At 38.9% G+C, this 24,308-nt stretch overlaps 5 protein-coding genes across 7 annotated transcripts; 3 read left to right on the forward strand and 2 right to left on the reverse strand.

Moving 5' to 3' along the window:
• The first annotated feature begins 1,214 nt into the window (after positions 1-1,214).
• LOC136260102 (aprataxin-like) lies at positions 1,215-5,912 on the forward strand. Of its 2 annotated transcripts, none has more exons than XM_066053728.1 (2): positions 1,215-1,490; positions 5,148-5,912. In XM_066053728.1, the coding sequence occupies exons 1-2, from the start codon at positions 1,482-1,484 to the stop codon at positions 5,799-5,801; spliced, it is 663 nt and encodes a 220-aa protein (XP_065909800.1). In that variant the 5' UTR covers positions 1,215-1,481; the 3' UTR covers positions 5,802-5,912. The 2 variants fall into 2 exon arrangements, with proteins under 2 accessions (XP_065909800.1, XP_065909799.1); XM_066053727.1 differs by having other exon boundaries at positions 1,218-1,412.
• A 1,432-nt stretch (positions 5,913-7,344) lies between these two features.
• On the forward strand, positions 7,345-15,239 carry LOC136260091 (nonsense-mediated mRNA decay factor SMG5-like). 2 transcript variants are annotated; one of them, XM_066053713.1, is made up of 21 exons: positions 7,345-7,487; positions 10,130-10,206; positions 10,254-10,352; positions 10,404-10,524; positions 10,915-11,056; positions 11,170-11,256; positions 11,696-11,782; positions 11,833-11,911; positions 11,954-12,079; positions 12,131-12,193; positions 12,245-12,483; positions 12,920-13,662; positions 13,708-13,783; positions 13,830-13,969; positions 14,018-14,074; positions 14,122-14,229; positions 14,275-14,328; positions 14,378-14,522; positions 14,568-14,664; positions 14,710-14,781; positions 14,830-15,239. In XM_066053713.1, the coding sequence occupies exons 2-21, from the start codon at positions 10,142-10,144 to the stop codon at positions 15,080-15,082; spliced, it is 2,853 nt and encodes a 950-aa protein (XP_065909785.1). In that variant the 5' UTR covers positions 7,345-7,487; positions 10,130-10,141; the 3' UTR covers positions 15,083-15,239. The 2 variants fall into 2 exon arrangements, with proteins under 2 accessions (XP_065909785.1, XP_065909786.1); XM_066053714.1 differs by lacking the exon at positions 7,345-7,487 and adding an exon at positions 8,591-8,629.
• On the reverse strand, positions 15,175-16,950 carry LOC136260100 (uncharacterized). The gene is made up of 8 exons (XM_066053725.1): positions 16,547-16,950; positions 16,375-16,501; positions 16,241-16,330; positions 16,090-16,196; positions 15,956-16,040; positions 15,767-15,901; positions 15,489-15,717; positions 15,175-15,443 (listed from the first exon to the last, which is right to left on the reverse strand). The coding sequence occupies exons 1-8, from the start codon at positions 16,853-16,855 to the stop codon at positions 15,290-15,292; spliced, it is 1,236 nt and encodes a 411-aa protein (XP_065909797.1). The 5' UTR covers positions 16,856-16,950; the 3' UTR covers positions 15,175-15,289.
• Positions 16,946-17,462, reverse strand: LOC136260104 (RIIa domain-containing protein 1-like). The gene is made up of 4 exons (XM_066053730.1): positions 17,303-17,462; positions 17,176-17,252; positions 17,076-17,122; positions 16,946-17,027 (listed from the first exon to the last, which is right to left on the reverse strand). Exons 1-4 carry the CDS (start codon positions 17,405-17,407, stop codon positions 16,963-16,965), a joined length of 294 nt encoding a protein of 97 aa, XP_065909802.1. The 5' UTR covers positions 17,408-17,462; the 3' UTR covers positions 16,946-16,962.
• LOC136260095 (aminopeptidase-like) lies at positions 17,391-23,462 on the forward strand. Its single transcript, XM_066053718.1, has 21 exons — positions 17,391-17,498; positions 17,586-17,643; positions 17,696-17,719; positions 17,771-17,945; positions 17,993-18,030; positions 18,081-18,115; positions 18,165-18,223; positions 18,285-18,371; positions 19,427-19,496; positions 20,173-20,267; positions 20,315-20,408; positions 20,457-20,551; positions 21,154-21,255; positions 21,320-21,372; positions 21,424-21,493; positions 21,540-21,701; positions 21,746-21,807; positions 21,861-21,946; positions 22,001-22,101; positions 23,190-23,264; positions 23,311-23,462. The coding sequence occupies exons 2-21, from the start codon at positions 17,591-17,593 to the stop codon at positions 23,368-23,370; spliced, it is 1,596 nt and encodes a 531-aa protein (XP_065909790.1). The 5' UTR covers positions 17,391-17,498; positions 17,586-17,590; the 3' UTR covers positions 23,371-23,462.
• The last annotated feature ends 846 nt before the right edge of the window (positions 23,463-24,308 follow it).

A 24,308-nucleotide genomic window follows, 5' to 3' on the forward strand; every position in this document is an offset into this window, starting at 1 on the left:
GGCATTTCCAAGGGATCGATCCCCCTGAGTGGTATCCTCCTCTGATAGCAATGTTTCACCTCCAATGTATAAGTTGGTTAGTCAAAGTTGCCAGGCAGTTAGTTTTTTTTTTCCCAAATAAGCTTAGTTCATGTATGCAATGGGCACATGGAGAAATATAGTTTGCTATTTAATTATTTCATTGACAGCATCATAGTATGTTTCAAAATGACCAATCTTTACATTTTATCATGTGATCTCTTAATTGATGTATAGAATTACACGGAGGAGCTGAGTGATCCCATACAACCAGCTGTATACTCTTATAAAACAGTCAGGCACAGCTGAGCTATATGAAAGTAAGTGTTGATGTGAAGCAAGTTGTCAGGTGTGGACAAGAGAGTCTCTAGAGACTGAATGGTAATGTGGGCATTATTAGGTAGCATTATACATTACTGAGTTGCTATTCTGGTATGGTCTCACATGGCTAGCCCGCTTTTTTTTCTCTTTGTCATTAGGTTGGAAGAGAAAGATGGAAGATGTCAGTGTGCAAGGATTTTGGGGAAATCGTCATCAAAAGGCTTTCTTTGATGTAAGAGTTTTTAATCCCAGTGCTCCTAGTTATCGTAACATAGCAGTTTCTTTTCTATTTAAAAGGTTTGGGTGCGACAAACAGCATAAGTATGAGCAGCCGCTTGTAAGGGATGTTGAAGTAGGCTCTTTCACCCCTTTGGTATTCTCAACTTTTGGAGGTGCGGCCACTACTGCTTACAAGAGGTTGGCATCTCGCTGCTAAGATTTATAGTAGTGTAGTGTCCTGGATTAGATGCTCCACCAGTTTTTCTTTACTGAGGTCAGCTATAACCTGCTTGCGTGGAGCCAGGTCTCATCGTGGCAGCCCAGTGACTATTGGAGCACTTGACCTTGCAATATCTGAGGGTCAGGTGCTTCCATCACATGTATAGTACTTTGAATTTATTTTTTTTTTTGTTTGTTTTTTGTTTTTTTTTTCATTCACTTGCTATAACTAATTTTTTTTATTTAAAAGGTTGGAAGAGAGGAGGGTCTGCAAGTAGCTACTCAAAGAGAAAACAAATACGGTCTACCCACGCGAGAGACTACATTGTTTATTTACAAAATTAATTTCCTTTTTTTCTGTATGCCGGCATGCGCACGTGAGTGGTACACGTGAGTGGTACACGTATCCGTACAGGAAGTCACCAGAAACGTGACCTATCAAAGTTGTGGTGACGCATTTCAAAGTTGATGGATAACGTTTTTCGGTTGGCGCTTTACGGTTTGGATAGTTATAAAAACCGGAATTCCGCAAACCTCTGTACATTCAATCGCGACAGGTCGCAAAGAGAAACATGCATCGCTTCCTGCTTCAAAAATCTAGTGCCAGGAATGGGGATAAAGTACCTACTGTAACGGTAAGCAGTCGATGACGTATTAAAGGGCATGCATTTGTGATGGAACAGGATCATGAGATGTAGCCATAGATGTTTACGGTGCGTAGTATATCAACATAGATATTATATATCCGTATGATATCAGTGATGTAAGGCCACTCCAAATAAATTCTCTGTTTCCCATCCTGGACTCAAGCATATTTGCATGCGGGCGGTCGGTCCATTTCCATTATAAGATTGGCAGCTTTTCAAGCCATTATTTGTCTGGCACAACCATAAAAAGCTGCATAAAAGCATGCAGTATGAATAATAAGCTTGTTCCTTCCTTTTTAAGTTGCAAAAATAACGCAAACATGAAGTTTGTGCCTAGTTGATAGCACTGTTGATAGCACTGCTGACATCGTGCGAAGGGTTAGACAGTATTATATCCATAATTACATTTACTCACCATCATCCCCCCTGCTTGTAAGCCTGTAAATCAGGGAGTACTAACTTTATCTAGTATATGGCTTTATCTAATCATAGATTGGCATTCCAGTCCAAAATTTTGGGAAAATGGACTTTGTATATGCTCAATAGATAGAGTAGTGATTTCCAACCTCTAGTTTGTTGGGTTGGAATTAGCATCTGACTTGTAGGTTTGAATTTAGCACTCTACTTACTTTCCGACCTGTTGGACATATTTCAGATATGAGTGCAAACCATGGAAAGTATAGTTTCCAACATGTCGGAGAGGAATAAACTTATAGTGGTGATGTAAGTCTAACTTGTGTGTTAAAATTTACTTTCCGACATGTTGGACATATTTCAGATATTAGTAAAAAGATCTAACAGTGGAAAGTATAATTTCCACTGTTTGGTTCCTAGATTACGGTTTGAACTAATATCTGAAATATGTCCAACATGTCGGAATGTTAGCAAAGTGCTAAATTTAAGCACACAAGCCAGATTCACATTACCACTATCAGTTTATTCCTCTCCGACATGTTGGAACTATACTTTCCACTGTCAGATCCCTTGATTACAGTATTTACTAATATCAGAAATATGTCGGAATGTTAGCAAAGTGTTAAATTTAAACCCACAAGTCATTACCACTAATAGTTTATTCCTCTCTGACATGTTGGAAACTATACTTTATGCACGGTGCTTAAAAAACTGAAGAAAGGTACATTTTTTTCTCCAGGGCTCCCCATACATTTTAAGGGAAAATGGCACAATTGAATTAGGAAGCCATCTAGCAATCTGGACTGTCTTGAAACTGCTATGTAGCTCAATGTAATGATAGTAATCTCAGGTCCTATCAGATCTCAGCAATCTTTGTATGCTTTGTGGTGAGCAAATATGTTTCACCTACTGCACACTTCTCAATGCAATGGTGTATACCCATAGGGAAATGGCTATCTCAAGTAAGTAAAAACATCAAGTTAACAACTTATAAAGGTAAACAACTAAAGTGGAGGTGTCACAATGATGCAACAATACCTAAGGTGGAGTTGTGGTTTCAATTATGGCATTGTTATGCCGACTTTGAAGTGGTTCGTACTTTTGAGCTGATGACAGAAAGTCAAGCATGCATGATATTTGCAGTAGGCCAAAGGACAGATCATGGAATGATAACAATACATCACGAAATTACGTTATAATGTGGAGCAAGAAGTATGTGGGACAAATTTAATGGTGGGGCACTTTCAGCAGGCTACAACTCGGCTTTTAGTGATTTATTTCACATGAAAGTTACACAGAACAGAAGTTGGGAAAGACAATGGCAAACTTTATTTGTGCATCGGGTTAGTTTTATCCAGGTTACTAGGATAAAACGACTGTTTTGGGGCTCAACTCGAGAAAGTAATTGTCACCAAACAACACTAAGTCTTAATTTCATAAGAAAGAATGAACTGCTGTACGTCAATTTGTTGATACAAACATTGTTTATCAAAGTGTCAAAAGCCTTGTACCCATGCAATCTTTACTAATTATCAGCCATAACTCACCCAGCACAGATGCAGTACTCTTATACTTCTTTCTTTCTTGTCCTAACGTGATAACATTTAGAAAGACAATTTCAACAAACCTGAGGTGAAGAAGTTTGTGCTCCAGTAGCATGTACATTTTCTGCTCTGCAGAAGCTACTGTGATATTAGGTGTTACCATAATTGATACTTTTAGGACCACAATGTTAAACATAATTATACAACGACTGACCACTTTTGACCATATTTAAGACAAATATCGGATGGAATACAAGGTGTACTGGAGTGCCACTCCCTTGTTGTTTTTGTGTGTACACATTTGAAGTCACTAAAGTAACTAAGCTGCTCAGCTGAAAAGTTTTCACTATAGATCAAATTAGTATGATGCATCTTCAATTTGAATCGTGCACCTCATAATTCAGTTGTCAAGTTATTGAGCAGTCTTAATCACTATACAATACTCTGAATGAACATACCAATAGGATGCTAGTGGCAGACAAATACTAGTGGTTTTGAAGTTACTGCACAAAGGCTCCATCTTATGTTCTCTTCTAATAGTGCAGTCAAAAAAAACCTCCATAATAAAGACAAAAATTTTGGTCTCAACAGGTATGGCTCCATTCTCTGAAAGAGATAACCAAGATGTTCACTGTAGCTCAATTCAAATATGTTCACTTGCTAAACTACCATGATTTTTAATTTCTTGTTTTTACTGCCCCTAATGGCCAGCAGACAGCAGTATATGTGACCGGGCCTGCGAAAACAGGGCATGTGACACAAACCACATCCTGTAAAACAACACGTCATATATCAGTACTGGAACAGGATATTTACACTCTGTAACTTGTATTATAAAGCTAATTAAATGTTACAGGCCTCAAAAAAAAATTAGCACAATGACATTAAAAGCTATGAGTCACAAAGTTGGTAAATTCTATGTGTCCACATGCCCTGTTTTCGCCAGCCCAGTCACTTATGTTGCTTCTTTGCAATATTTTTCTGTCAAATCTATAGGATTTTAGATACATCGTAAATTTGTGAGAATCTTATTGCAAAGGGTACCTAGGCCACCTAAACATCACACTATTTCAACATAAAGATCAAGATACTCTAATAGAACAGTCATCCTTCTACAAGTAATAGTAGCCGTTCTACTAAACTGCTAAAATCAGCCTCACATTCAATTTCAGAGGGTCTATTGATTTATTATTACTGTGAAGCATATTAGTTTTGAGTTTTATTAGAATTATGGACTCGAAGTTGACTGCTCTATTAGAGTATCTCGATTTATGCTTGCACTGTTTCAGTATTGTATCCAAAAAAAATTTTTGTATCACACTGCAAGAAAATCTTAATTTTGCACTAATTATTCCTAGAATTCATGCAATATTCCCCAATTCTTTCCACTACCACAATTATTCTGGCATAATGGACGCATCCCTACTTACTATTAATGTCAAGATCAAGATACTCTAATTGTGCAGTCACCCTAATACAGCAGTTGAATAAATATTGCTGAAATCGCTCCCAGATTCAATCTGGGAGTGCATGCCCCATAGAAACTGAATAGTTAGAAATTCCTTGAAGCCAGAAGTGCCCAAGCAAATAACTAATACACCATGGCCATATGATATGTATGATGTTGGGTCGGTAACAGATCAAAGCCACATTTCATGTTAAATCATAATAGATGTAAACTTATCATACAGTTACCTAGAGCTGTATGCTGAGATAAGTTACTACATCAGAGTATTTTAATGTCTATGTCGACTGTATCATATAGGTGACAGGGACACTACATCCTTGGAGTACTTACAATTCTGACCGCTATTGTCAACGTCCCCATCGCCCTCAGGGTGTTCCTTGGTACAACGGCCTCAAGGCAGCTGTGGATGACCCCAGTCAAGTTTTAGATTCTGACAGTACAACTGTTATCCTTGTTGATGGGTTCCCAAAAGCTCGGCATCATTACTTGATAGTACCAAAACAAGTTGACATCAACAGTATTGGTGAGGCTACTACTGATCATCTTTCTCTGTTGGAGCACATGCACACTAGAGGCAAGGAACTTGTCAAGAAAATCAATGTGGATGAAGAGGCAACATTTCACATGGGGTACCACGCTATCCCCAGTATGAAGCTGCTGCATTTACACATGATCAGTGATGACTTTGACTCACAAAAGATGAGGACAGTCCACCACTGGAATATATTCAACACAGACTTTTTCATTGACTCTCACACAGCAATAGAAATGGTGAGGAAGAATGGTAGGGTAGAAATTGATGAAAAACACTACGACAACATACTGCACTCACCCCCTAGGTGTAACATATGCAGCAAGCACTTCAAACCATCTGAATTTGATCAACTTCGTAAACACAGACGTACACATGATACTAAAACATATTTCGAAACAATAAATTTTCATCAGTGATACTACTTTGTACCAAGCCTTTTTGTATTAATATGGTTTTTATACGGTTTATGTGTGTGTGTGTTGTGAGAATTGCATTGTGACATACTACAGTCTAAGTTCTTTGTTTCAGTAGCTTGTTGGTAGTTCGTATTCTAGCCTTTCTTATCTGGCGCCAATATCTTTTATCATCTGGGGTTAGCATATCAACAGGGTCCAGTAAAGTCCATAGCCATTCTGGGTACTGTGACTCATCTTGTATCTTGGGATCTTCCCCATTGTTGTAAATGTTGAGTCTTTGACAGACTGTCATGTTCAGCTCTGGGACTTCCCCTGTTGGTTTGACATCAACCCCCTTACCAGCTTTCTTAGCTGCTTTTGCTACCAAAGGAAAAACACACTGAGATTATTTACTTCTCCGTATACTGTAAAATGGAAAAGAAAAAAAAATCATGTACTACTCCCAACAAAACAAATATATTCACTAGTAGCTTAAATGTTAAGCAATTAAAGTGGTGGCTACTACTATAGCAAACATCACCTACCTTCCACACATGGTCAAACACTATGGAGGTATAATATGTACAGCCTCAAAAAAAAGTAGCCGTCTGTTTTGTTGATGCAAGATGGATAACAGGCCATTGGTACAGGACTGTTGTGGGCACCACTAAACTGTAGGCAGACCCAAGTATCACAACATTACAGTAATGTCACAAGATCAATAATATTCACATAGATACACTAATATTTACCACTTAGTACATTCATATATTATGCACCCCATGTTTTTACATGTATGCATTCCACTTGACTATGATGGACTGGCCATGAATACAATATACACTTGCTTTCATGGAGTCCCATTCCATTTTGATGAGAAGCTTGTATATGTAATTCACAAACAATTGGTTCACCTAACAACCATTTCATATGGCTGGTACTGAACTGTAAAATCATCAGAGGAGGTTGGTCACGCATCATCAAACATCTCGTGATCTAAAAGGAAAGTTCTACCCAACACCTCAGTATTGATATAAAGTGTTCTAATGTACGAATTAGTATCGATAAATTATGGCTTCCAGTCCCCTTCTTTCAGCCACGGAAACAAGTTGTGTGGCTATCTTAGCCAAGAAACAAAGGCTACATCATGAATACTTCATGTGGATGTGATGTAAAGGGGAAAAAATGCTAACGCCTATTTCAAATGCCATTTTTGGTTGTGCAATAACACGCATCAATACGTCATAGGGACACATGACCAACCTCCTCTGATAGATAATTAAATGTTCAAGCACAAAATTTTAATTCTCAATCACTGGGATCACGTGAGTTGCATATGGTTACTTTTAATGCAAGCATCCATTTTTGGACACATTCGATAAACAGGAGCACACAGGGTCGTTTTAATATTCACAGTTTACAGGAATGTATTTATTATCAACTCACGTGCAAGTCGATGTGCAAAGCTAACGTTCAGAAATCTTTGCTGTGTTTTGTGTAGCAAGCAAATTCTGTTTAGGATACGGGACGCCATTGATTCAATACAGCACGCCATTGATTCAATACAGCAGCACGAGATGCAGCTCCGCAAGCAACAAATCTGAACTAGTGATTGTGGGATTGGATATATCCACAATAATGTATTGTGGTTTCAAGTTTTTCGATGGTGAAGTTATCTCCTGAAAGGTCGAGGACAAGTATTTAGACGTAAGTTGGTACTTATATAACGTGTGTGTGTTGCCCTAAAATGTGTCTCGTTATCATCAAAATGTTGGACTAACAGAAAAAAACATATTCCAGTCTTTGAATGTGGAATGCCCTTCCCTTTGAATGTCAAGGGAAAAGTTTTGCTACTACTGTTATTGTTAAAACTGTCGACTCAAAATTACTAAATCCATTAATGCTAGTCAGTACACCTGATATAGCTGGTGGTGTATACCGTGGGAAAAACGGAGTTTATATGTGTAACTAGGCCTGAAAAAACGGGATACTTTATCAAAATGTCGTCACTGATACCTTTTAAACCCATTATGCAATGGCCATGCAATTTACAGCCCTCATTAAATATTTAATTGGAATACTAGTTGCAGTAGAATATTCTGTTCCAGTACTGAGATACGACTTGTGTGAGTTTGTACCCACGTCGCTATTTTTGCAGTAGATCTCCCAATATACTGATTTCTTACTGAAATTAGTCTTGAAATAAAGAGCGAGCCACAAGTTTAATCACCTCATCTCATCAGCAAAATGTGGTTCAGTATCCACTGAATTTTTAAGTTGCATTCATGTTGTCCTTTTGCTGGAAATATGTCATTTGTGAACTTTGAAATTGTGTTTTTGTTTACTATAGTCAGAAATTATTCAATAATATTTCTTAGAATGTCTGAAAAGCTTGACATGTTTTTCTTCGTTACCTTTTATCAATGACTGTCATTGTACTGGTATTTAGTGAGCATGTCACCTCTTATCCGTAGTTGAATTACCTATGGATTACAGCTGTTTTGTTGTGAAACATCAATATTTAGTTCTTGCATGACATCAGATGTTAAGGGAGTACAATGTGCAGAAGACAGTCTCAGCAATTTTGACCAATCACTTCTCTTCTCTGTAAATGTGCATGTGGTTTCACTATTAGAAAGTCTGTACAAAATTTACAGTTTTGTGATTTTGTAATTGCCAAGTATGTCATTATGAAATACACACTCTACACACCCAAGTTGTACCTACCACACATGAACACACACCTGTGTACAACAACCCACATACACACCCACCTAACACACACACACACACACTTATTTATTCCCTAGGAGGTCACATGTCCTCCCAAAGGAGAAAAGACAATCCTGGTGGGTACACATTCTCTGGAATACAGAATGGCCTCCAGCATGCTTTAAACAATGTGAACACTTATGCTAAGATTTTGTGGCTTCCTAAAGATCTTCTGAACTTCATGTCTGGTGACCTTTTTGTTCATCCTACACTACACACTATAATGTGGTAGTTCAAGTATACAATGTATTGATACACTCCTTGTGTTGTTTTCATCAGAAAAGAGTTCCATTTTCCATTAGGTTGTTGCTGTTGTTGTGTTATAAAATAACAAAGCATGATTTGATGATTGGTTTTATAGAAGGTATTGAACTATTAGTTTCAATGTTGTAAAACATGGACACAAGGCAATGTCACTACATCAGAGGCATTGGCCAATGTTTTATAAGAGCTATTGTGTGTTCTCAATCATATCAGTGTGCTTGAGGTCACTTTGTAAGCAGTAGACATGATCTCATATCCAAATGACCAAATACTTTTCATTTGATGTTAATATTACGTTTAGTCATTAAGATATTGATACACTGCTGACACTTACATGTTGTAACAAGCCCTTTTATAGCAAGTTGACACATTCAATTGAATACCTTTTTTTTCTTTTTTGTGTGGATTTATTTATAGAGGTTACCATACAATGTCAACCACCAATACCTCCTTTAGTTTGTGGCCAGCATTGTATGAGGTTTCACCAAATGGCTGCCCACAGACCTCTGCTTTCTGGTTTCTGCTTCCACCTCAAATTTGTGAAGCTATAAGGCTGTAATTGAGTTAAGTAGCTTGTTGGTTAGGTTACTTGATTAATGGTTTATAGCTTGGCCTGTGATTATATTTCAACGTACATAATGTATTTTCAGGAACAAATGTTAATCCCCATGAAGACGATATAACCTTAGCTGTGCAAGGATTGATAGAATAAGCCTGCACATTTTTGTCGTACGTGCCAGTATGTTAATCCAACTACAACTGCTTGTAGCTGCCGACCACACCATAGGAGCAAGCTACACGGCTGACTGCCAGTCGCCAGTTGGTGCTACACGACCGCAAACCATTCAGTCATCTTCGTCCTCCGATGTTGTAATGTCTCTGCCGTCGCTGATTTTGGCGGGACTGTACCAAACGCTAAACAGCGTTTTCGAAGCGAACAAGCTGCCGTGTGAGCCAGTCATTTAAGGACTTTTTGTTGCTCAGACGGCAACCCGATCACTTTGAACGCGCTGCAAGCGATTCTCACCGTTGTGTTTCGCCGTTGATGGCCCATTAAGCAGCAACAGCAGAGCGCCTCACTTCAAATATTACTCCAATGGCGGCATCGAACAGATTTTTTCCACTGGTTGCGGTCTGGTCTGGCGTTTTTATAGCGGCAGGGTCAGTAACTGAACGCGAAGCTCACATAATTCTGACTGAATTACGGACACATTCCACTGTTTGTCCTTTAATGCTCAGAAACAAACTTATGTCATTAGGTTTCTTTCCATGTGGTGCGCATGCGCAATGAATGAATCTAATTATTTCTGTAGCAAAAACCGCAAATGAGTGCTAAACAGAAGAAGAAAGGCACAGAAAACTCTGAAGTATTTGCTAAACAGCTCTTCAGGTTTGTGGTTTGTCCCACAATACCATTGTAACACTGTGTAATGATAGGCAAGCTTGGAGCATTTCACAACAATTGGACAATGCTGTCAAGTACATAAGAAATTGTAATGACCTGTTTCATGGTGACCTTATTGCTCTTCGAAAAAGGTGAGTAACAGAAATAGCAAACAATGATTATTATAACTTATGTTTCTACAGTCTCAGAGACAGATGTGAACAGATTCTGTTGCTGGAATGTTCCCAGCGACGTAAGGCAGAAGAACTACTATGGAAGAAAGTGTTCTATGATGTTATTCAAAAGTGTAGGCAACAAAAACAAGTGAGTTAACTTAACAGTCACGAATGTGGCTACACACACCACTGTGACTACAATAGCAGCCAGCCCATCCAGTGTTTGGGGTAGCATACCAAACTGGTCTATGGTCAGCCACAGGTAGGGGTGAGCTAATAGAGTGACCTATGAGCTAGATTATATTCATGACAGCTATGATTACTAAAACATTTTTTCGTACTTAAAAATATTTATTGAAATTGAGGAGCAGTGTTCTGAGTCTTCTGTTAAATGGTAGTTGTGATTCTTATCCTTTTGATAGCATTGTTGCTAGAACTTGATCTAGATAATATTTAACACTTGTAGGAGAGTTTGGAGTCAATGTGATTCCGTGATTAGATTCTTGTCAGGCATTGTAGTATCCCTCTTCTTTTGTAGCAACTATTGAGCCAAGAGTCCGCCATGCACAGCTGGCTAAACCACCTCTCTGCTGCCAGTAACTACTACTCCAGGCTGATTAGTAAACTAGAATCTCACTATGGTTTAGAGGTCTCCAGATTGGATGGCAACAGCTTTGATGGTCAGTGAATCGTCAAGTTGAAATTCATTTTCGAGCTGTTTGCATTCATAGAATTCCTGACATTAAAATTATATAGCAGCAGATAATTATGTTCTTTTTTTCCTAACATGCAGTGTTGAATCTCAGTGATGGTAACGAGGTTGGGTTGGAATGGCTGAAGGATCTCTTCTACAGGACATTTGTTTACCTTGGAGACATTGGTTAGTAACCATGCTCAATAGGGCTGGTTAAAGGTTTGGGGGCTCATTGACCATAGACTTATGTGGAACACCTCACATCAAAAGATCTGTAAACTAACTGGTTGTATTTGTGGTGACGTGTGACAGTGGTTAAGCTTGTTTTAGTACAAAACATGGCTTCAGTTTTGAGCCATGGTGATGGTGAACAGTTGAAAGAGGTGTCAGTGGCTTTTCGTATGATGAATTTTCTCCTTAGAGTCTGATGGGTAACCACACAGCTTGGTGATCTAAATCAAATAACCTGTGTGAGTTACTGTGAAGCTTCTAGAAGCCACTTTATGTATTGTGGGTAGCCATCAGAACTAAGCAGGAAATTTTTACCTGGGCTTCTGCCACATGCCACGGCATCTTGTTAGGTTCCCAGTAAAGTGCTTTCACTTTGCCATCTTTTTTTCTACAGCGCGATACCAGTTGGAGATTGTCGAGAACTCTTTACCAGCAGCAGTATCAGCTTACCATAATGCCATAATGATAGACCCCACTAAAGGTGCAGTAGTATCCTCTATCATCTAATACTCAGTCACTCCATTCCCATAGGAGCAGCTTTCAATCAGATGGCAGCACTAATGGGAGACAAGAACTGCTGTCTTGACGCCGTGTACTACTACTTGAGGAGGTAGTGGTAAACATGTAACACTGTATCCTCAACTTTTTGTAGTCTCTCATCCCCAGACCCTTTTACTGGTGCTGAGTCCAATCTTAAGCAGATTTATGAGAAGAATAGGAAGAAGCTCAAAACCTTTTATGAAGAAAGGGAAGGGAAAACAAGCGAGGATGACCTCAGGTTGGTGGTATCAATGTCAATTTGTTCTATGAATATGCTCGACACACTTAGGGAGTTTGTATATCAAAGACTGTTACTTAACTTTATACATTTGCTTAGCCTCCTTGGCAACAAGTAAGTCCTCCTACAGGCTATGATGTGTGTTTACTATATCCTTGTGGTCAGTCATTCAGACAAGGATATCAGTGATGTACCCAGTTTGGTTCAGAAAGTTGAGAATGATGTCACCGAATGCCTTCACTGCAACATACAGTTGTTACAAGAGTGTCTATCATCAAGGTCATCTGAAGAAGTCTCTTCTTTTGCTTCCATAGAGAATGGGATCCAACTGCTGCTTCCCTGTGACTTGCTACTCAAATTAGTGGCATTGACCATGCTGACGTCACACAGTCTTAGGCTACAAGGTAAAGGGAATGTTTTGGAGGGAAATTTGTGGAGGGAAATGGTGTGATATTCATGGTCCTTAAAGAGCTGATACACATGATCAGATTGTGTGATATTTAATTACACCACAGAGCCTTAGTTCTTAGTAATGATTGTCTGAGGCTTGAAGATGGCCTGTGGTATTTTGTGAATACCTACAAGCCAAAACTGTGTGCCCTTTTCTTGTAATGTTTTGGTCTATTGTTGGGCATACAGGGTTGGTCAGCCAAACACTACACAATGTGTGGTGTTTGGTGTAGGTGGTAACCCAAGTATGTGTGTTAGTGGATAGAAATGTTGTTTTGTATGGTTATGTGGGTTGACTTCTTCCTCTTTTACCCTACCTATTGTTTTGTGTGACTTCTACAATACAATCCACACATTTCAGTGCTGTAAAAAAATTATCTCCTTTTGTAGGCTCATCTCAGACTGTCAGTATCACAACGCTGGCTCTCTCCTTGTGTTCGTTAGTTTCTAAGTACGTGCATGATCGTCTGTGGCTGCTGCTAATGCACAGACTTGAAGCATCTTCACAGAATACTAGGAAAACTCTATTGGATTACCTGTTGCCTGAATCTGTAGCCACTACCACTACAGCTGAATTGCAACCCAGTTCTGGCAGTGGTAAACAAAAGAAAACAGCATCCAAAAAGGTTAAAGCTAAAAGGGTAAATCGACGTAGAAGAAAGATTTCCAATATTTCAAGCAGTGAATCTGAAAGTGAAGGAGATGGCAATATTGCCAGTGACCCTTCTTCTAGTGATGATAGCCTTGTTTGTGACTTTGAGGACAACTTGAGCGATCGTGAAGAGAATGTTGATCTCCTGGATAGCTTGAGTGACAGTGACAAGGAAATCAGCCATTCTTCTAGTCATGAGAAAGTGTCCGACTCTAGTAAGGCTCTGACTAGTTCTCCTTTCCAGAAGGGAAGAAGGCAGATAGTCCTTGCTGCTAACTTTACAATGGAGCGATCACCTCAGACAAGCCTGAAGGAAACTTCCCAGCTACAATCTGAAGTTGCAACTGGAAAGAATGAAGAATTTTCACAAGCCGTTCACAACTTGTGCAATATTCTACTACAAGAAGATTGTTTTCTAATAATGAAGGTGTTCTCAGATTGGCTGCAAGCTTATCCTGCTGTGATTGCCACATGTTCTCAGGTATCATTACATTTAATATTTGATGTATTTTATGTTTATTTTTAGGCTGTCCCACAATTATGGTCACATCTGGCACAATTACTCAACATTCTCCCAGCAGAGGCTCAACTGATAGATGCAGGTAGTTGGAGTGTACAGGTTTGTGTCATCATTTGTGTGTGATGTAGGATTGCATGATGCTTCCTTATACAATGGACAACAAGTGGTTTCGCTAACGGAAGATATCACACTGAGAGGTTTTGCTCCTCTAGTACGCTGCCAGGAAACCATCAACTATACCTCACCAAGTCTTAGCAAGTTTGACCAGGTGTGTGTCTGTGATCAATGATATCGTTATTCTGCTTGTTCTGAACAGGTTGTGACTCAAGTGTTTGCTCTGCATCGGTTAGGCCAGTATTTATCCAATCTCAAAGTTAGTACTGTCAGTTAGTGTTGTGTTCACAGTGAGCCATCATATAGACAGCTGCAGCCTTCTCATGGAACGGTACCCTGTACATTGGACCAGCACAGAAGGAAACACAGGAAGCTAATGAGCAGGCCCAGTTGAAGAAAAAAGAGGAAGACGAAGTGAAGTGGTCTAATGTATGGATGGTAACTCATTGATTGTTTTAGGCTAATTTGCGGAGGTCAAAATTGATGAAAACAATGGCACATCTTCGATTGCAGGTTCGTGTGCTGTTGTCAATGTTCAGTCAACATTGTTGTTGATCAACAGACTGAGGTGGAAGCACTGCAACAGGTCCAATCCACTCTGTTCACCCCATACCTTGTACCAGATGCCTCAACTCTTTCTGGATCGCTACACATCATCAAGAAACTTCTGAAAACTGAGCAGTTTGTCATTGTCATTGCCACTGCAGGTAGGCAGCTGTGGATCTGTACACTGTTTACTCCACCCTTCTCAGTGATTGAAATGTTGGACAGTATGAAGAAAGGCAAGGAGAATTATGCTGTGAGAGACACCATTAAATTCCTTGAAAAGGAGCTCAAGTCTGGAAATAAGTGTGTTATATAGCTGTTTGCATGTATGGATAAGTAACTGTATAGATTTCTCCATGCACAAAAGCCAGAAGAAACTCTTCACCCCGAGAAAAAATCTAAACAGGACCTTCTCAGCTGGTTAGTAATGAATGTTAGGTGTTAAATATTGTTACATCGTGTACACAGGCACCTTCACTCATTACTGGACTGTGCAATCTATTTTAACAATCAACAGAACACCACAGGAAGTACACGGACCATGGTAACAGTTCTTCTAGACCGAGCGTTAGTTGACAGCTTACAAGGAGGGCAAGCTCAACATGAGAATCAACAGAAGATGACGGAAATGATAACTCATGCACTACAGTTTGGCATAGACACCGACACTGCCGCTACATTCTTTGCCAAATGGCAACAGTCAATTGCCCATCAATCGTGAATGAAGGAGCCACAAACATGTTATCACCTGGCTGGTTGGAGTCTCTGTATGTAAGGGTTTACATTAACTCCCTTTGGACCATGAATAGGGTATTGTGTATTACAAATCATTTATGTTTAGTTGTACAATTGTATTGGTGCACATGTGCACTTAAAAATAGGGAAGGGGGTCATCCAATAAATTATTAACACCAAATAAATAAATAGTTTACGCTATAGGCCACTCAGGATGAATGGCAAAGTGTTTCCCACGTTTCTTGTGGGGAAGATTGAACATAGACCCAGGATGGAATACATTGCACACTGGGTCTCGATCCAGCTTGTGATTCCATAAGGTAATTGCAGAAGCTGGTCGTTGTTTCCTAAACATGATGTGTAAGGTCAGACTCCAATTTGGCCCAACTTACTCAATGGAATGATGGGATGTGGCTGATCGAGGGCGTGGCTTTGGTTGAGCTGGTAGGTAACGTGAATACTGCTGCAACTTCTGTGGGTAGGAGGGGCTCGCCCACTGGAACTGTGGTTTATTAGGTGGAAAGGTAAGTGATCTACTACGAGATGTTGCCCCCTCAGCTGCCTGCTGCTTTGAGTTTACCATTGCAAGTGTCTCCAAAATATTGACCAACATTTGTTGATCTAGAAAGAGATATTATGGGTACTACACAGGTTAGCATAGTATTATTACCTTTTTCTGAAGTTTTTGTTAGCCATTCTTGTACATTAGGGAGCACTTCAGGTTGTAGTACCTCTTCAGCTGCTCTTTGTATCCTCATCTCTTTGTTGTTACCAGCCTTTAGCATGTCGAGAACAATTTGTTTCTCTATGACAAGTAAGACTGGTGCAATCCCAGAGCACAACATTTAGTAGCGCATACCTTCCGTGTTTGCTGTATCAAGCCATTCCTTGAAGACAGGAACGTATCCCTCCTTAACTGTGTGGTTGACAACTCGACTTTGTTGCTATAGTGTTAGTGTATTACAATTGATGTGTGTATGTTATGTGACTTACTTTATGATTAGCTGACATCGGTCTTGTGGGAGTTGCCTCTGCATCGCCATAGGCTCTGTCAGCCATACCACGTGTGTTGAGCTGCAGCTTCATCCCAGCCACGCCCACTACATCAAGGAAGCTAACACCACTTGTTAAATGTGTCACTTACTGTCAAAGTGTCTGTCATCATGTAAAGTGGAGTTGCCAGGGAATGGGATTTTGGCTACATTGGTCACCACATCTTGGTGGAGACCTCCCACTGTTACAAAAGAGCTAAATTAAGTACATGAGGTGTTAACATACAGTTTCTGGTGTGGTCAAAGTAATCATCATAGAAGCTCTCCTTTGCGTCCATCACGGTGGCCTTGGAAGGTGCGACAACTTTTTTGTTACCGTGAAGTCTAACTGGAATACGCCATTGCAAAAAACTCTGCAGAAACATAGTACTAGCAGAAAAGTGTTATTCTTTTAATACCTGATTTGGGTGGGGATTGTTTAGTCGTGTTCGTGAAGAAGGGCGTACTTTGGTGCGCTCCACCTCTGGTTTAGGACCAAAATCACTGTTGTAAGAAGTCCGTCCCCAAGAATAAGACCGCCACACGCCACCGGTTCGTGGAAACACTTTCTTGATCTCAGCAGATGACTCCTGTATTTCCTTCGTGAGCTCTTTAGCTTCGCGGGCAGACAGGCTGCGCTCTTTAGTGGGTGGGGCAGGATTGTCAGCAGACGTTAGCCGCGCAGTTGCACTCTGTACACGTTTAATACGTCTCTGCTCGCTACTCATCTTGAAAGATCGTTCGTGATGGGCTGCTATCGACTTCTGTCTGTAACACAGCAACCGATTTGCGCTAAACGCGCACGTGACTTAAGTAAATAAATTACATAACTTTTTTAATGGGAATTTTCATGTTGAATAGTTCTGACTTTATCAGCCAATGCTGGATCATTGAAATATTCTGTGAAAATATAATTACGTATGAGGCTAACAATAAAATAAAAATTACCAGCAGCAAACTCTCTGATGTCTTTTGGCTGTTGCAAAACCACTTCACTATAAGATCCACATAAAATGGTAAAGTAGTAAGTCTTACAATACATTGTTACCTCACAAATCCCCCAATAAGAGCACTAATTTCAGGATGACTTCTCAGGTATCGTTCATTCTCAATTCTGATGTCTATCTGCTCACGTGATTACACTACTGGCATGCAAACAAGTTTGCAGTTCATACTTTTTGTTGATTTAACTTGTCCTGTTGCTCCTTGGTTAACGCTCTTTCGTCGTTCTTCGTCTGGGCCGGCTTTTCACTCAGCTTTGTTTCTAACAATGTTGCCATGGTGACTTGTTATTAAACCACGTGACTTTATTTTTGTGCGCGCATGTTTACAAATCTTGAACTTTATCTGGTTTATCTTCATCACGTTCAGGTATCGTAAAATTCTATATTTGAGACTCACGTGTGTTACCGTATTTGTATTATAATACACACTTTGTATACAATTATTTTTTGGTAGAGGGAATGTCGGAGGAGAAGATCCCATTAGCCTTTACTGACTATACTTCAGGAGGCAGGTAGGGGAATTACTCATTTATAAACTATTTTTTTGCTGTTCGTATTTTGCAGTTTTCGCCACAGAAGCATCCACAGGTTAATTGGTAAAATTGTAAACACCTTATATGGATAATTGTATTTTTACAGAAGAGACACTCACAGGACTCGATATTGCTGTTACTTGTGGATTATAATAGCATTAATGATTTGTCTACTCATCGGTGCAGCTGTTGGACTTGTAATAGCATTTGGTAAGTCAGATTCATCTGACAAGCCTCTACAAGAAGCCTTTAAAGTCAACAATGCTCTTGAAACACTGAAGGTAGTTTGTGTCTGTGACTAATGTATACTGTCTGTATTTGTACATAGCAACTACAATATATAGCCAATGACTTTGATCCTCCAAGGTAGGTGGGGCTAAGTGTTGCTACAGCTAATCATGATGTATCATTGACAGTCGGTCAGTACAGAGTGGATATAATAAATCAGCTGGTGAGTGTTAAAGGTACTGTCAGTTTTATTTGGGTCTTGCACTGTATAGAATATATAAAGGAACAGCTGGAATCAGCTGGCTACAATGTCACACTGCAACACTTTGAGGTTAACGTTAACTGTTTTGTACCAACTAACTATTGCATAACCAATACTTGTTTGTCATCAGGTCCCAGTTTATACTAACCTGGCTGAAGGACAAGCTGTATTTACTGCTAATTATTCTGACTTGGCATTCACATGGACATTTCTAGAGGTAAGCCACTGATGTACCATATCAAATTACCATGTGTTGTGTGGCCACAGTATAGATTGAGTAAAATAATGCAAAAAAGTAGCTCTTTGTTTTCTTCTCTGAACAATTTTTTTTGTTGCGATTTCCTTCTCCTTTAGTAGCCCGCAACCGAATTTGAGTGACTTACTCCAGGCATTAGTGTTAAATACACAAGCCCCCAACAAAGGCTGCCATATATTATAAAGTTATCTGATTGCACCTGTGTAGGGCATCAATAGGAAAAATCTCAGTACCAATTTTGTTTTGCATTCAATAAACAGTTGTGAAGTAATTTACATTTTAAGAAATGTTATTGTCATGTCTACGGGTAAATCTCTTATGGGAATAAGTTGAAATTCAGTAGTGGATTAGTTACATCATACCGTATAGCCTAAATATTTCAAGGGGCAAATTTTTCAAGGTTGAGCAATGTTACCTATTTTTTTGTGGATTTGCGAACACTGTATTAAACTATGGTCTAAATATAACATTTTTGCTGGTAACCCCCAAAATTGTAAAAATCAACAAAAAAATTTCCCCCCGTAAATATTTAGGCTATACCATAGTTTAAACATTAATTGTAGTTAGAAATTGGAGTAATAGCTATGGAGTTATAACGCAATCATCTATAGTTGAGATTCAATCTATAATCACTCCTACAGGACAAAGCATTTATGGGAAGCAAATTGAAATCAGTTTGTAGATAGTCTACTTATCCTTTTAATCGCAAAAGAATTGGAGTGTATAGGAATACATGATAAAGATACTCTAATAAAACAGTCCGTGACTTGAATTAGAATGCAATGTGTGAATAGTGATGGATCATAAAGAAAGACAGGCAAAAACAAGCAAAGCTAACAGTAGACCATTTGTAAATATTTAAGACCACACAAAACAGTCAAGTCAAAGAAAGGATGTGGCCTTAAGAAAAGTTAGAATGAAAGTAAAATGGTGGCTAAGAAATGGCTGCAATGATACTACACTGTCTTTCATTTTGAAGACTACACTGTTTTTTCACAGTACTCCTTCTTCCTCAGGGCTCAGAGTATGCAGTAATGAGCTACTCAGGTAGTGGCACTGTTGATGGAAGTCTACAACTTGTTAATGGTGAGGGAACTTCATGACTTCATGTAGTAGGACAGTCATTAGAAGATTTAGATGCTCCACATTTAAAGGAAAATATTTAGTGGTCCCATTTTGTGATAATACATTATCAGTCAGTATCATAAGATACCACTATGTGGTAGGGTTGGACAATATTTCAATAAATCGCCAATATTGCCTAATTAAGTGCTTGCAATACAACTATCGCATATATTTTTAGCGGTCACAATATTATCACATAGGCAATAATTATCGCATTTATCGTCTAATTTGTGTCTATTCTAGACCTCATATATGGTGTAGTTTGTGCATATTATTGCTGACCGTGTCAACTGGTTTACCTTTTAACAAGAAGTTGTGTTAGTAAACTTATTCTCAGTGAAAACAAGCACTTATATTGACAATACAGACTTTTTGAAATGTGTGGTTGTCTTTCAATTTTCACCTGCAATGTTCTGGTGTTTAGCTAAAAGTACTGGATAACTATGCCCTATATAGTACACCAGTTGATAACAAACTATTGTTTATTTCCGTAGTCTAAACAGTTGAAATTCTTACTTCACTGTCAATAATCAAGTAGTCCGGCTATACAATTATCAGGAGGCTTTTGCATCTCATAAACTCCTGGCAACAGCTACCATCTTCTTTGTCATTACAAGTGTGTCACAATGATTTTTAGGTACAGCTTGTGCTGAGGGAGATTTCACAGATTTCATAGCTGGAAGTGTAGCATTGTTGGATTATTCCAACACTGAATGTTCCCTCTATGATAAGGTGTGTGTAGTGTGTACAAAGGAGATGGTTTACTACATACAGTGCAGGCAAGTAATGCAGTGGATGCTGGAGCTTCAGCTATTGTCATGATGAGAGATGAGAACACGGCTTCTTCAGGACCACCCACATCTCGAATATTTGGTTAGATGATGTCTCATCATTTGCTATTGTTGACATGTTGTCAAACAGGAGGGGGACCAGAAGATACTGTTAGTGTACCTGTCCTCGGTTCTACTTATCAACTTGGACAGAAATTATTAGATCTGATTGTTCTATCACAATATGTCAGTTGTGTGTGTTTGTGTGTGTGTGTGTGTGTGGCTAGCATCGGCCTACTAATCAAAAGGTTCCAACCCAGTTATGCCAAATTGGCGTTGTTTCCTTGAGCAAGAAACTGTACTCACATTGCTCCAGCTGTTTAAATGGGGACCTGGTGGCCTGGTGTCAAATGGGGAAGCAGTCTACCCAGCTGTAACATTAATGGGTACCAGGTGTAAATTAGTGAGTGACTTCAAGATATGACACAGCCTCCTGAAGGTTACTAGTCCTGCCCCGGGAGGATTTGTCTGAGATGACTCGTAGCACCTGAGTAGTGGACAGGTGTCCCAGTGCTGATCCACTGGGTAGGTTGACTGTGCTAGCATAGCAACTGAAAGCTTTGCTTTATATATATATATATATATATTTTTTGCTTTGTGTTGGTGGGTGGGTGGGTCCATTCGTGACCTTGTTCACATTCTCAAACTTCAGGATTGGATTCATCAATCTGAGCACAGTTTACCGAATATTCACAAATTGAATAGAATATCATTTAGTCCAAATAACCAAATATCTGAATAATTGTTTCAGCGCTAGTGCGTGTGATTATGAAATATCTATTATGTAGACTTTAGAAGTTCATATTGAGACAAGTACCAGTGTAACCATAGCTACCACTTATAATGTTCTGGCTAGTACCACTCATGGCAAGGAAGACAGCATCATTGTGGTATGTTGCTATGGTAACTGCTATGCCTTTGTTAACAGCAAGTGTAATGTCATTCTCTTCTCAGTTTGGTAGTCATTTGGATAGTGTGCCTGCTGGACCTGGAATTAATGACAATGGGTGGGTTGAGATATTTGTGGGTGTGGCTAGTTCATACATTCATCCTTATAGGAGCGGTTCTGCTGGTAATCTGGAAATTGCTTTAGCTTTAGCACGGAACAACTTAAGACCAAAAAATAAGGTTGTAACATGAGTTATGTTAACAATGCATATTTTATATTACATAGGTAATGTTTGCCTTTTGGGGAGCTGAGGAGTTGGGGTTGCTGGGTTCTATATACTATGTGAACAATCTGAGTGATGAAGAGAAGGAGAATATTGCTCTCAATCTCAACTTTGACATGATAGCATCACCAAATTATGTCAGAGGTGTCTACAATGGATCCATGGTAAGTAGCATGTCACCATGATCATCTCAACACTTTGATAACAGGCAGATGAGGAGATCAGAACACAATGTGAAACCATCCAGAGACTGTTTGAACAGAGATTCATGTGAGCACCTCAGCAATTGTACTTTAGTGGATTTTATTTTCTTGATATTTTAGTCAAAAGGATGCGAGGTATAGCATTTTCCCATTTACTGGTCGCTCAGACTATGGCTCTTTTATTGATCCTGAAATCTCCATTCCTGGTAGTGTTAATGGTGTACACACTCACTGTATCATGTGATCCTGTGTTGATGTAGCTGGAGCACTAGCCACAGGGTCTAATAGTATAAAGACTGAAGAAGAAAGGGTCATATATGGAGGATTTGCTAATGTTGCCTTAGACACTTGCTATCATCAGGTAAGCGTGATACATGTGTGATTGTTTGAAAAATTTATATGTAAACTATTAGCAGTGTTGGGACATTTACTTTTTATAAGTAACTAGTTACATATTGCATTTTACTTGCAACAGAACTATTTAGTTACAGTTACATATTACCCAAAGTAACTATAATAATATTACATATTATATTACTTTGTGTCCACAGCCTTAAGCTGTCACGTGTGAAACTACCACCTTATTGCTTGGCATGATTGTGTTGTTGGGCAATGTGGTTATAAGTAAGAAGCTGGTGAATAAACTTCTTTCAGTAGACTTCATTACTTCATTGTGGCTAGGCATTACAGAGTGGATTACTAACGAGATTAGTAACTTCGTTACTTGTAGTAATAATATTATGTAATATTAGACTCGTTGCAGTAACTATATTACTTAGGTAACGCATTACATTAGTAATTTGAAGTAACTTGAGTTGTATTACCTGTTTTTATAGCGTATTTCGTTACATTACTTAGCTACCACAAAAGTAATAATATTACATAACGCAATACTCCCAACACTGGCTATTAGTTGCTGGCACATGTAAAGTGGACACTGGGAAACAAGAAGGTGGAGACATTCTAATAGAACAGTCATGCGCATAATTACTCATAGGTGTAGAAAGATATTTTTAGATAGGGGGCCTCTAGTTTGGTGTTAAAGAGAAGAAAGGGGGAAAAAAAGTCAACACCTGCTAAGAATGGCTGCTCACCACTAAATTGTATCACTGATTTGCAACTTCATAGTTTGCTTCACTGCTTCTCTGAATACTGTGACTGCTTTATTAGAGTAACTGACTGCTCTATTAGAGTATCTCGGTCTTTTTTGAATTTACAATCAGAAAATCGCAGGGGGGGGCTCCATCCCCCCTCAGGTTGCTACGCCTATGTTACTGGTTCCATACTATGGGATAAACATTGAAGATCGAGATACTCAGTTGCGTTGTGAGATTATAGCTTAGTTAATGCTGAGCAAAACAAAAAAATTAACAAAATAGGTGGGAAAAAAGAGTTTAAAATATTTACCAATCCTGGTTCCAAGACGTCTTTGTTATACACGCCCTGTAGGCTTGTGATACAGTGGACAATATAGATGAGCAGGTTTATGAAGAGATGATGGATGCTGCAGCATACACTCTACAGGTATGACCAGTGTGTGTATCACATGATGTCATGTGAGCTCACACAGGTATTGATGATGCAGGATGACCTCAGAGGTTACCTTAACAACAACTCAACCACATCATGATAAATAACGTGTTTATTTTTCTTATACTTTTTACTGTATTATAAATATACTGCATGTCTCATTTGGTTTTACAATGCTAAAATAGAAACTGAGCAGACTGTGCAGTTCTACCATTTACTCAAATCTTACCACTCTTTGTAAGAACTTTTACTGCAAAAGAATAGATGATGTTCCTCTGTAATGTATGGAATAATGAACCACTGCTTCTAGCAGCCTGAATTTTGTAGGTCAAATAATTTATGGTAGTTTTAATTTTGAATGTTCTATTAGAGTATTTTGGTTTTAGCAGCTTCAATTAACCCTTTTGCATGACCACTTCTCAGTGTATAGAAGCTCTTTCTGTCTTTATACCTGTTGCTTCCTATACTGAGCTAAAAAGTTTAGTGCAATCATTCAGCACCTTCTGTAGTTAGAACAGTCTAAGGGCACTGCATTCTGAGTCATGTGATGTGAGCAACTATCTAGCTACTGCATACCAGCAAAAAAATATAAAATGATCTGATTACTCGTGTTGCATGTAATTTTGAGTACTGGAGGATGAGAACCTATATAGTTATTATAGCCTAAAGTATGACATTTGTCACAAATGTCATACATATCTCAACTTCAGATAATTTATGGGAAAACCATGCACAATTTGCCCAGAAGGGGCAACTCTTTCCCCCTCACAAAGATAACTTAATGTATCTAGCTAACTAAACTTAAAAATGTCATACGTGCACATGACCTTTGTTGCATGGTGTCGTGCCCAAGCAGACCCTGTAGCTAAGTTAGTGCTTGTAATCTTTAATCAATAAACCATTGCCCCCAAGGAAATAATAGACACAGATAATTTATGCTATCCTTTTAAAACTTGGAGAGCTTACTTTAGACATTCACACCTATAAACAAAGCCGGTAGAATTTAGGTTATGGGGGCAGACATCTATTAACTTTTAT

This window comes from Dysidea avara, chromosome 7 (genome assembly GCF_963678975.1).
Source record: "Dysidea avara chromosome 7, odDysAvar1.4, whole genome shotgun sequence".
Classification (NCBI taxonomy): Eukaryota; Metazoa; Porifera; class Demospongiae; order Dictyoceratida; family Dysideidae; genus Dysidea; species Dysidea avara.

What these genes read in the sequence shown, in the direction of transcription:
- LOC136260102 (XM_066053727.1), top strand. Translation starts at nt 1,350, where the DNA reads ATGCATCGCTTCCTGCTTCAAAAATCTAGTGCCAGGAATGGGGATAAA. An exon ending in ATAAAGTACCTACTGTAACG is followed by an intron (nt 1,413 to 5,147) that starts GTAAGCAGTCGA and finishes TGTATCATATAG; the next exon opens with GTGACAGGGACACTACATCC.
- LOC136260091 (XM_066053713.1), top strand. Translation starts at nt 10,142, where the DNA reads ATGAGTGCTAAACAGAAGAAGAAAGGCACAGAAAACTCTGAAGTATTT. An exon ending in CATTGTCATTGCCACTGCAG is followed by an intron (nt 14,523 to 14,567) that starts GTAGGCAGCTGT and finishes CACCCTTCTCAG; the next exon opens with TGATTGAAATGTTGGACAGT. An exon ending in GAGCTCAAGTCTGGAAATAA is followed by an intron (nt 14,665 to 14,709) that starts GTGTGTTATATA and finishes GTAACTGTATAG; the next exon opens with ATTTCTCCATGCACAAAAGC.
- LOC136260100 (XM_066053725.1), bottom strand. Translation starts at nt 16,855, where the DNA reads ATGAGTAGCGAGCAGAGACGTATTAAACGTGTACAGAGTGCAACTGCG. An exon ending in CGATGTCAGCTAATCATAAA is followed by an intron (nt 16,041 to 16,089) that starts GTAAGTCACATA and finishes CTAACACTATAG; the next exon opens with CAACAAAGTCGAGTTGTCAA. An exon ending in TGATACAGCAAACACGGAAG is followed by an intron (nt 15,902 to 15,955) that starts GTATGCGCTACT and finishes TACTTGTCATAG; the next exon opens with AGAAACAAATTGTTCTCGAC.
- LOC136260095 (XM_066053718.1), top strand. Translation starts at nt 17,591, where the DNA reads ATGTCGGAGGAGAAGATCCCATTAGCCTTTACTGACTATACTTCAGGA. An exon ending in ACCCACATCTCGAATATTTG is followed by an intron (nt 20,409 to 20,456) that starts GTTAGATGATGT and finishes GTTGTCAAACAG; the next exon opens with GAGGGGGACCAGAAGATACT. An exon ending in ACTTAAGACCAAAAAATAAG is followed by an intron (nt 21,494 to 21,539) that starts GTTGTAACATGA and finishes TATATTACATAG; the next exon opens with GTAATGTTTGCCTTTTGGGG.
- LOC136260104 (XM_066053730.1), bottom strand. Translation starts at nt 17,407, where the DNA reads ATGGCAACATTGTTAGAAACAAAGCTGAGTGAAAAGCCGGCCCAGACG. An exon ending in ACAAGTTAAATCAACAAAAA is followed by an intron (nt 17,253 to 17,302) that starts GTATGAACTGCA and finishes TCACGTGAGCAG; the next exon opens with ATAGACATCAGAATTGAGAA. An exon ending in CTTATTGGGGGATTTGTGAG is followed by an intron (nt 17,123 to 17,175) that starts GTAACAATGTAT and finishes TGGATCTTATAG; the next exon opens with TGAAGTGGTTTTGCAACAGC.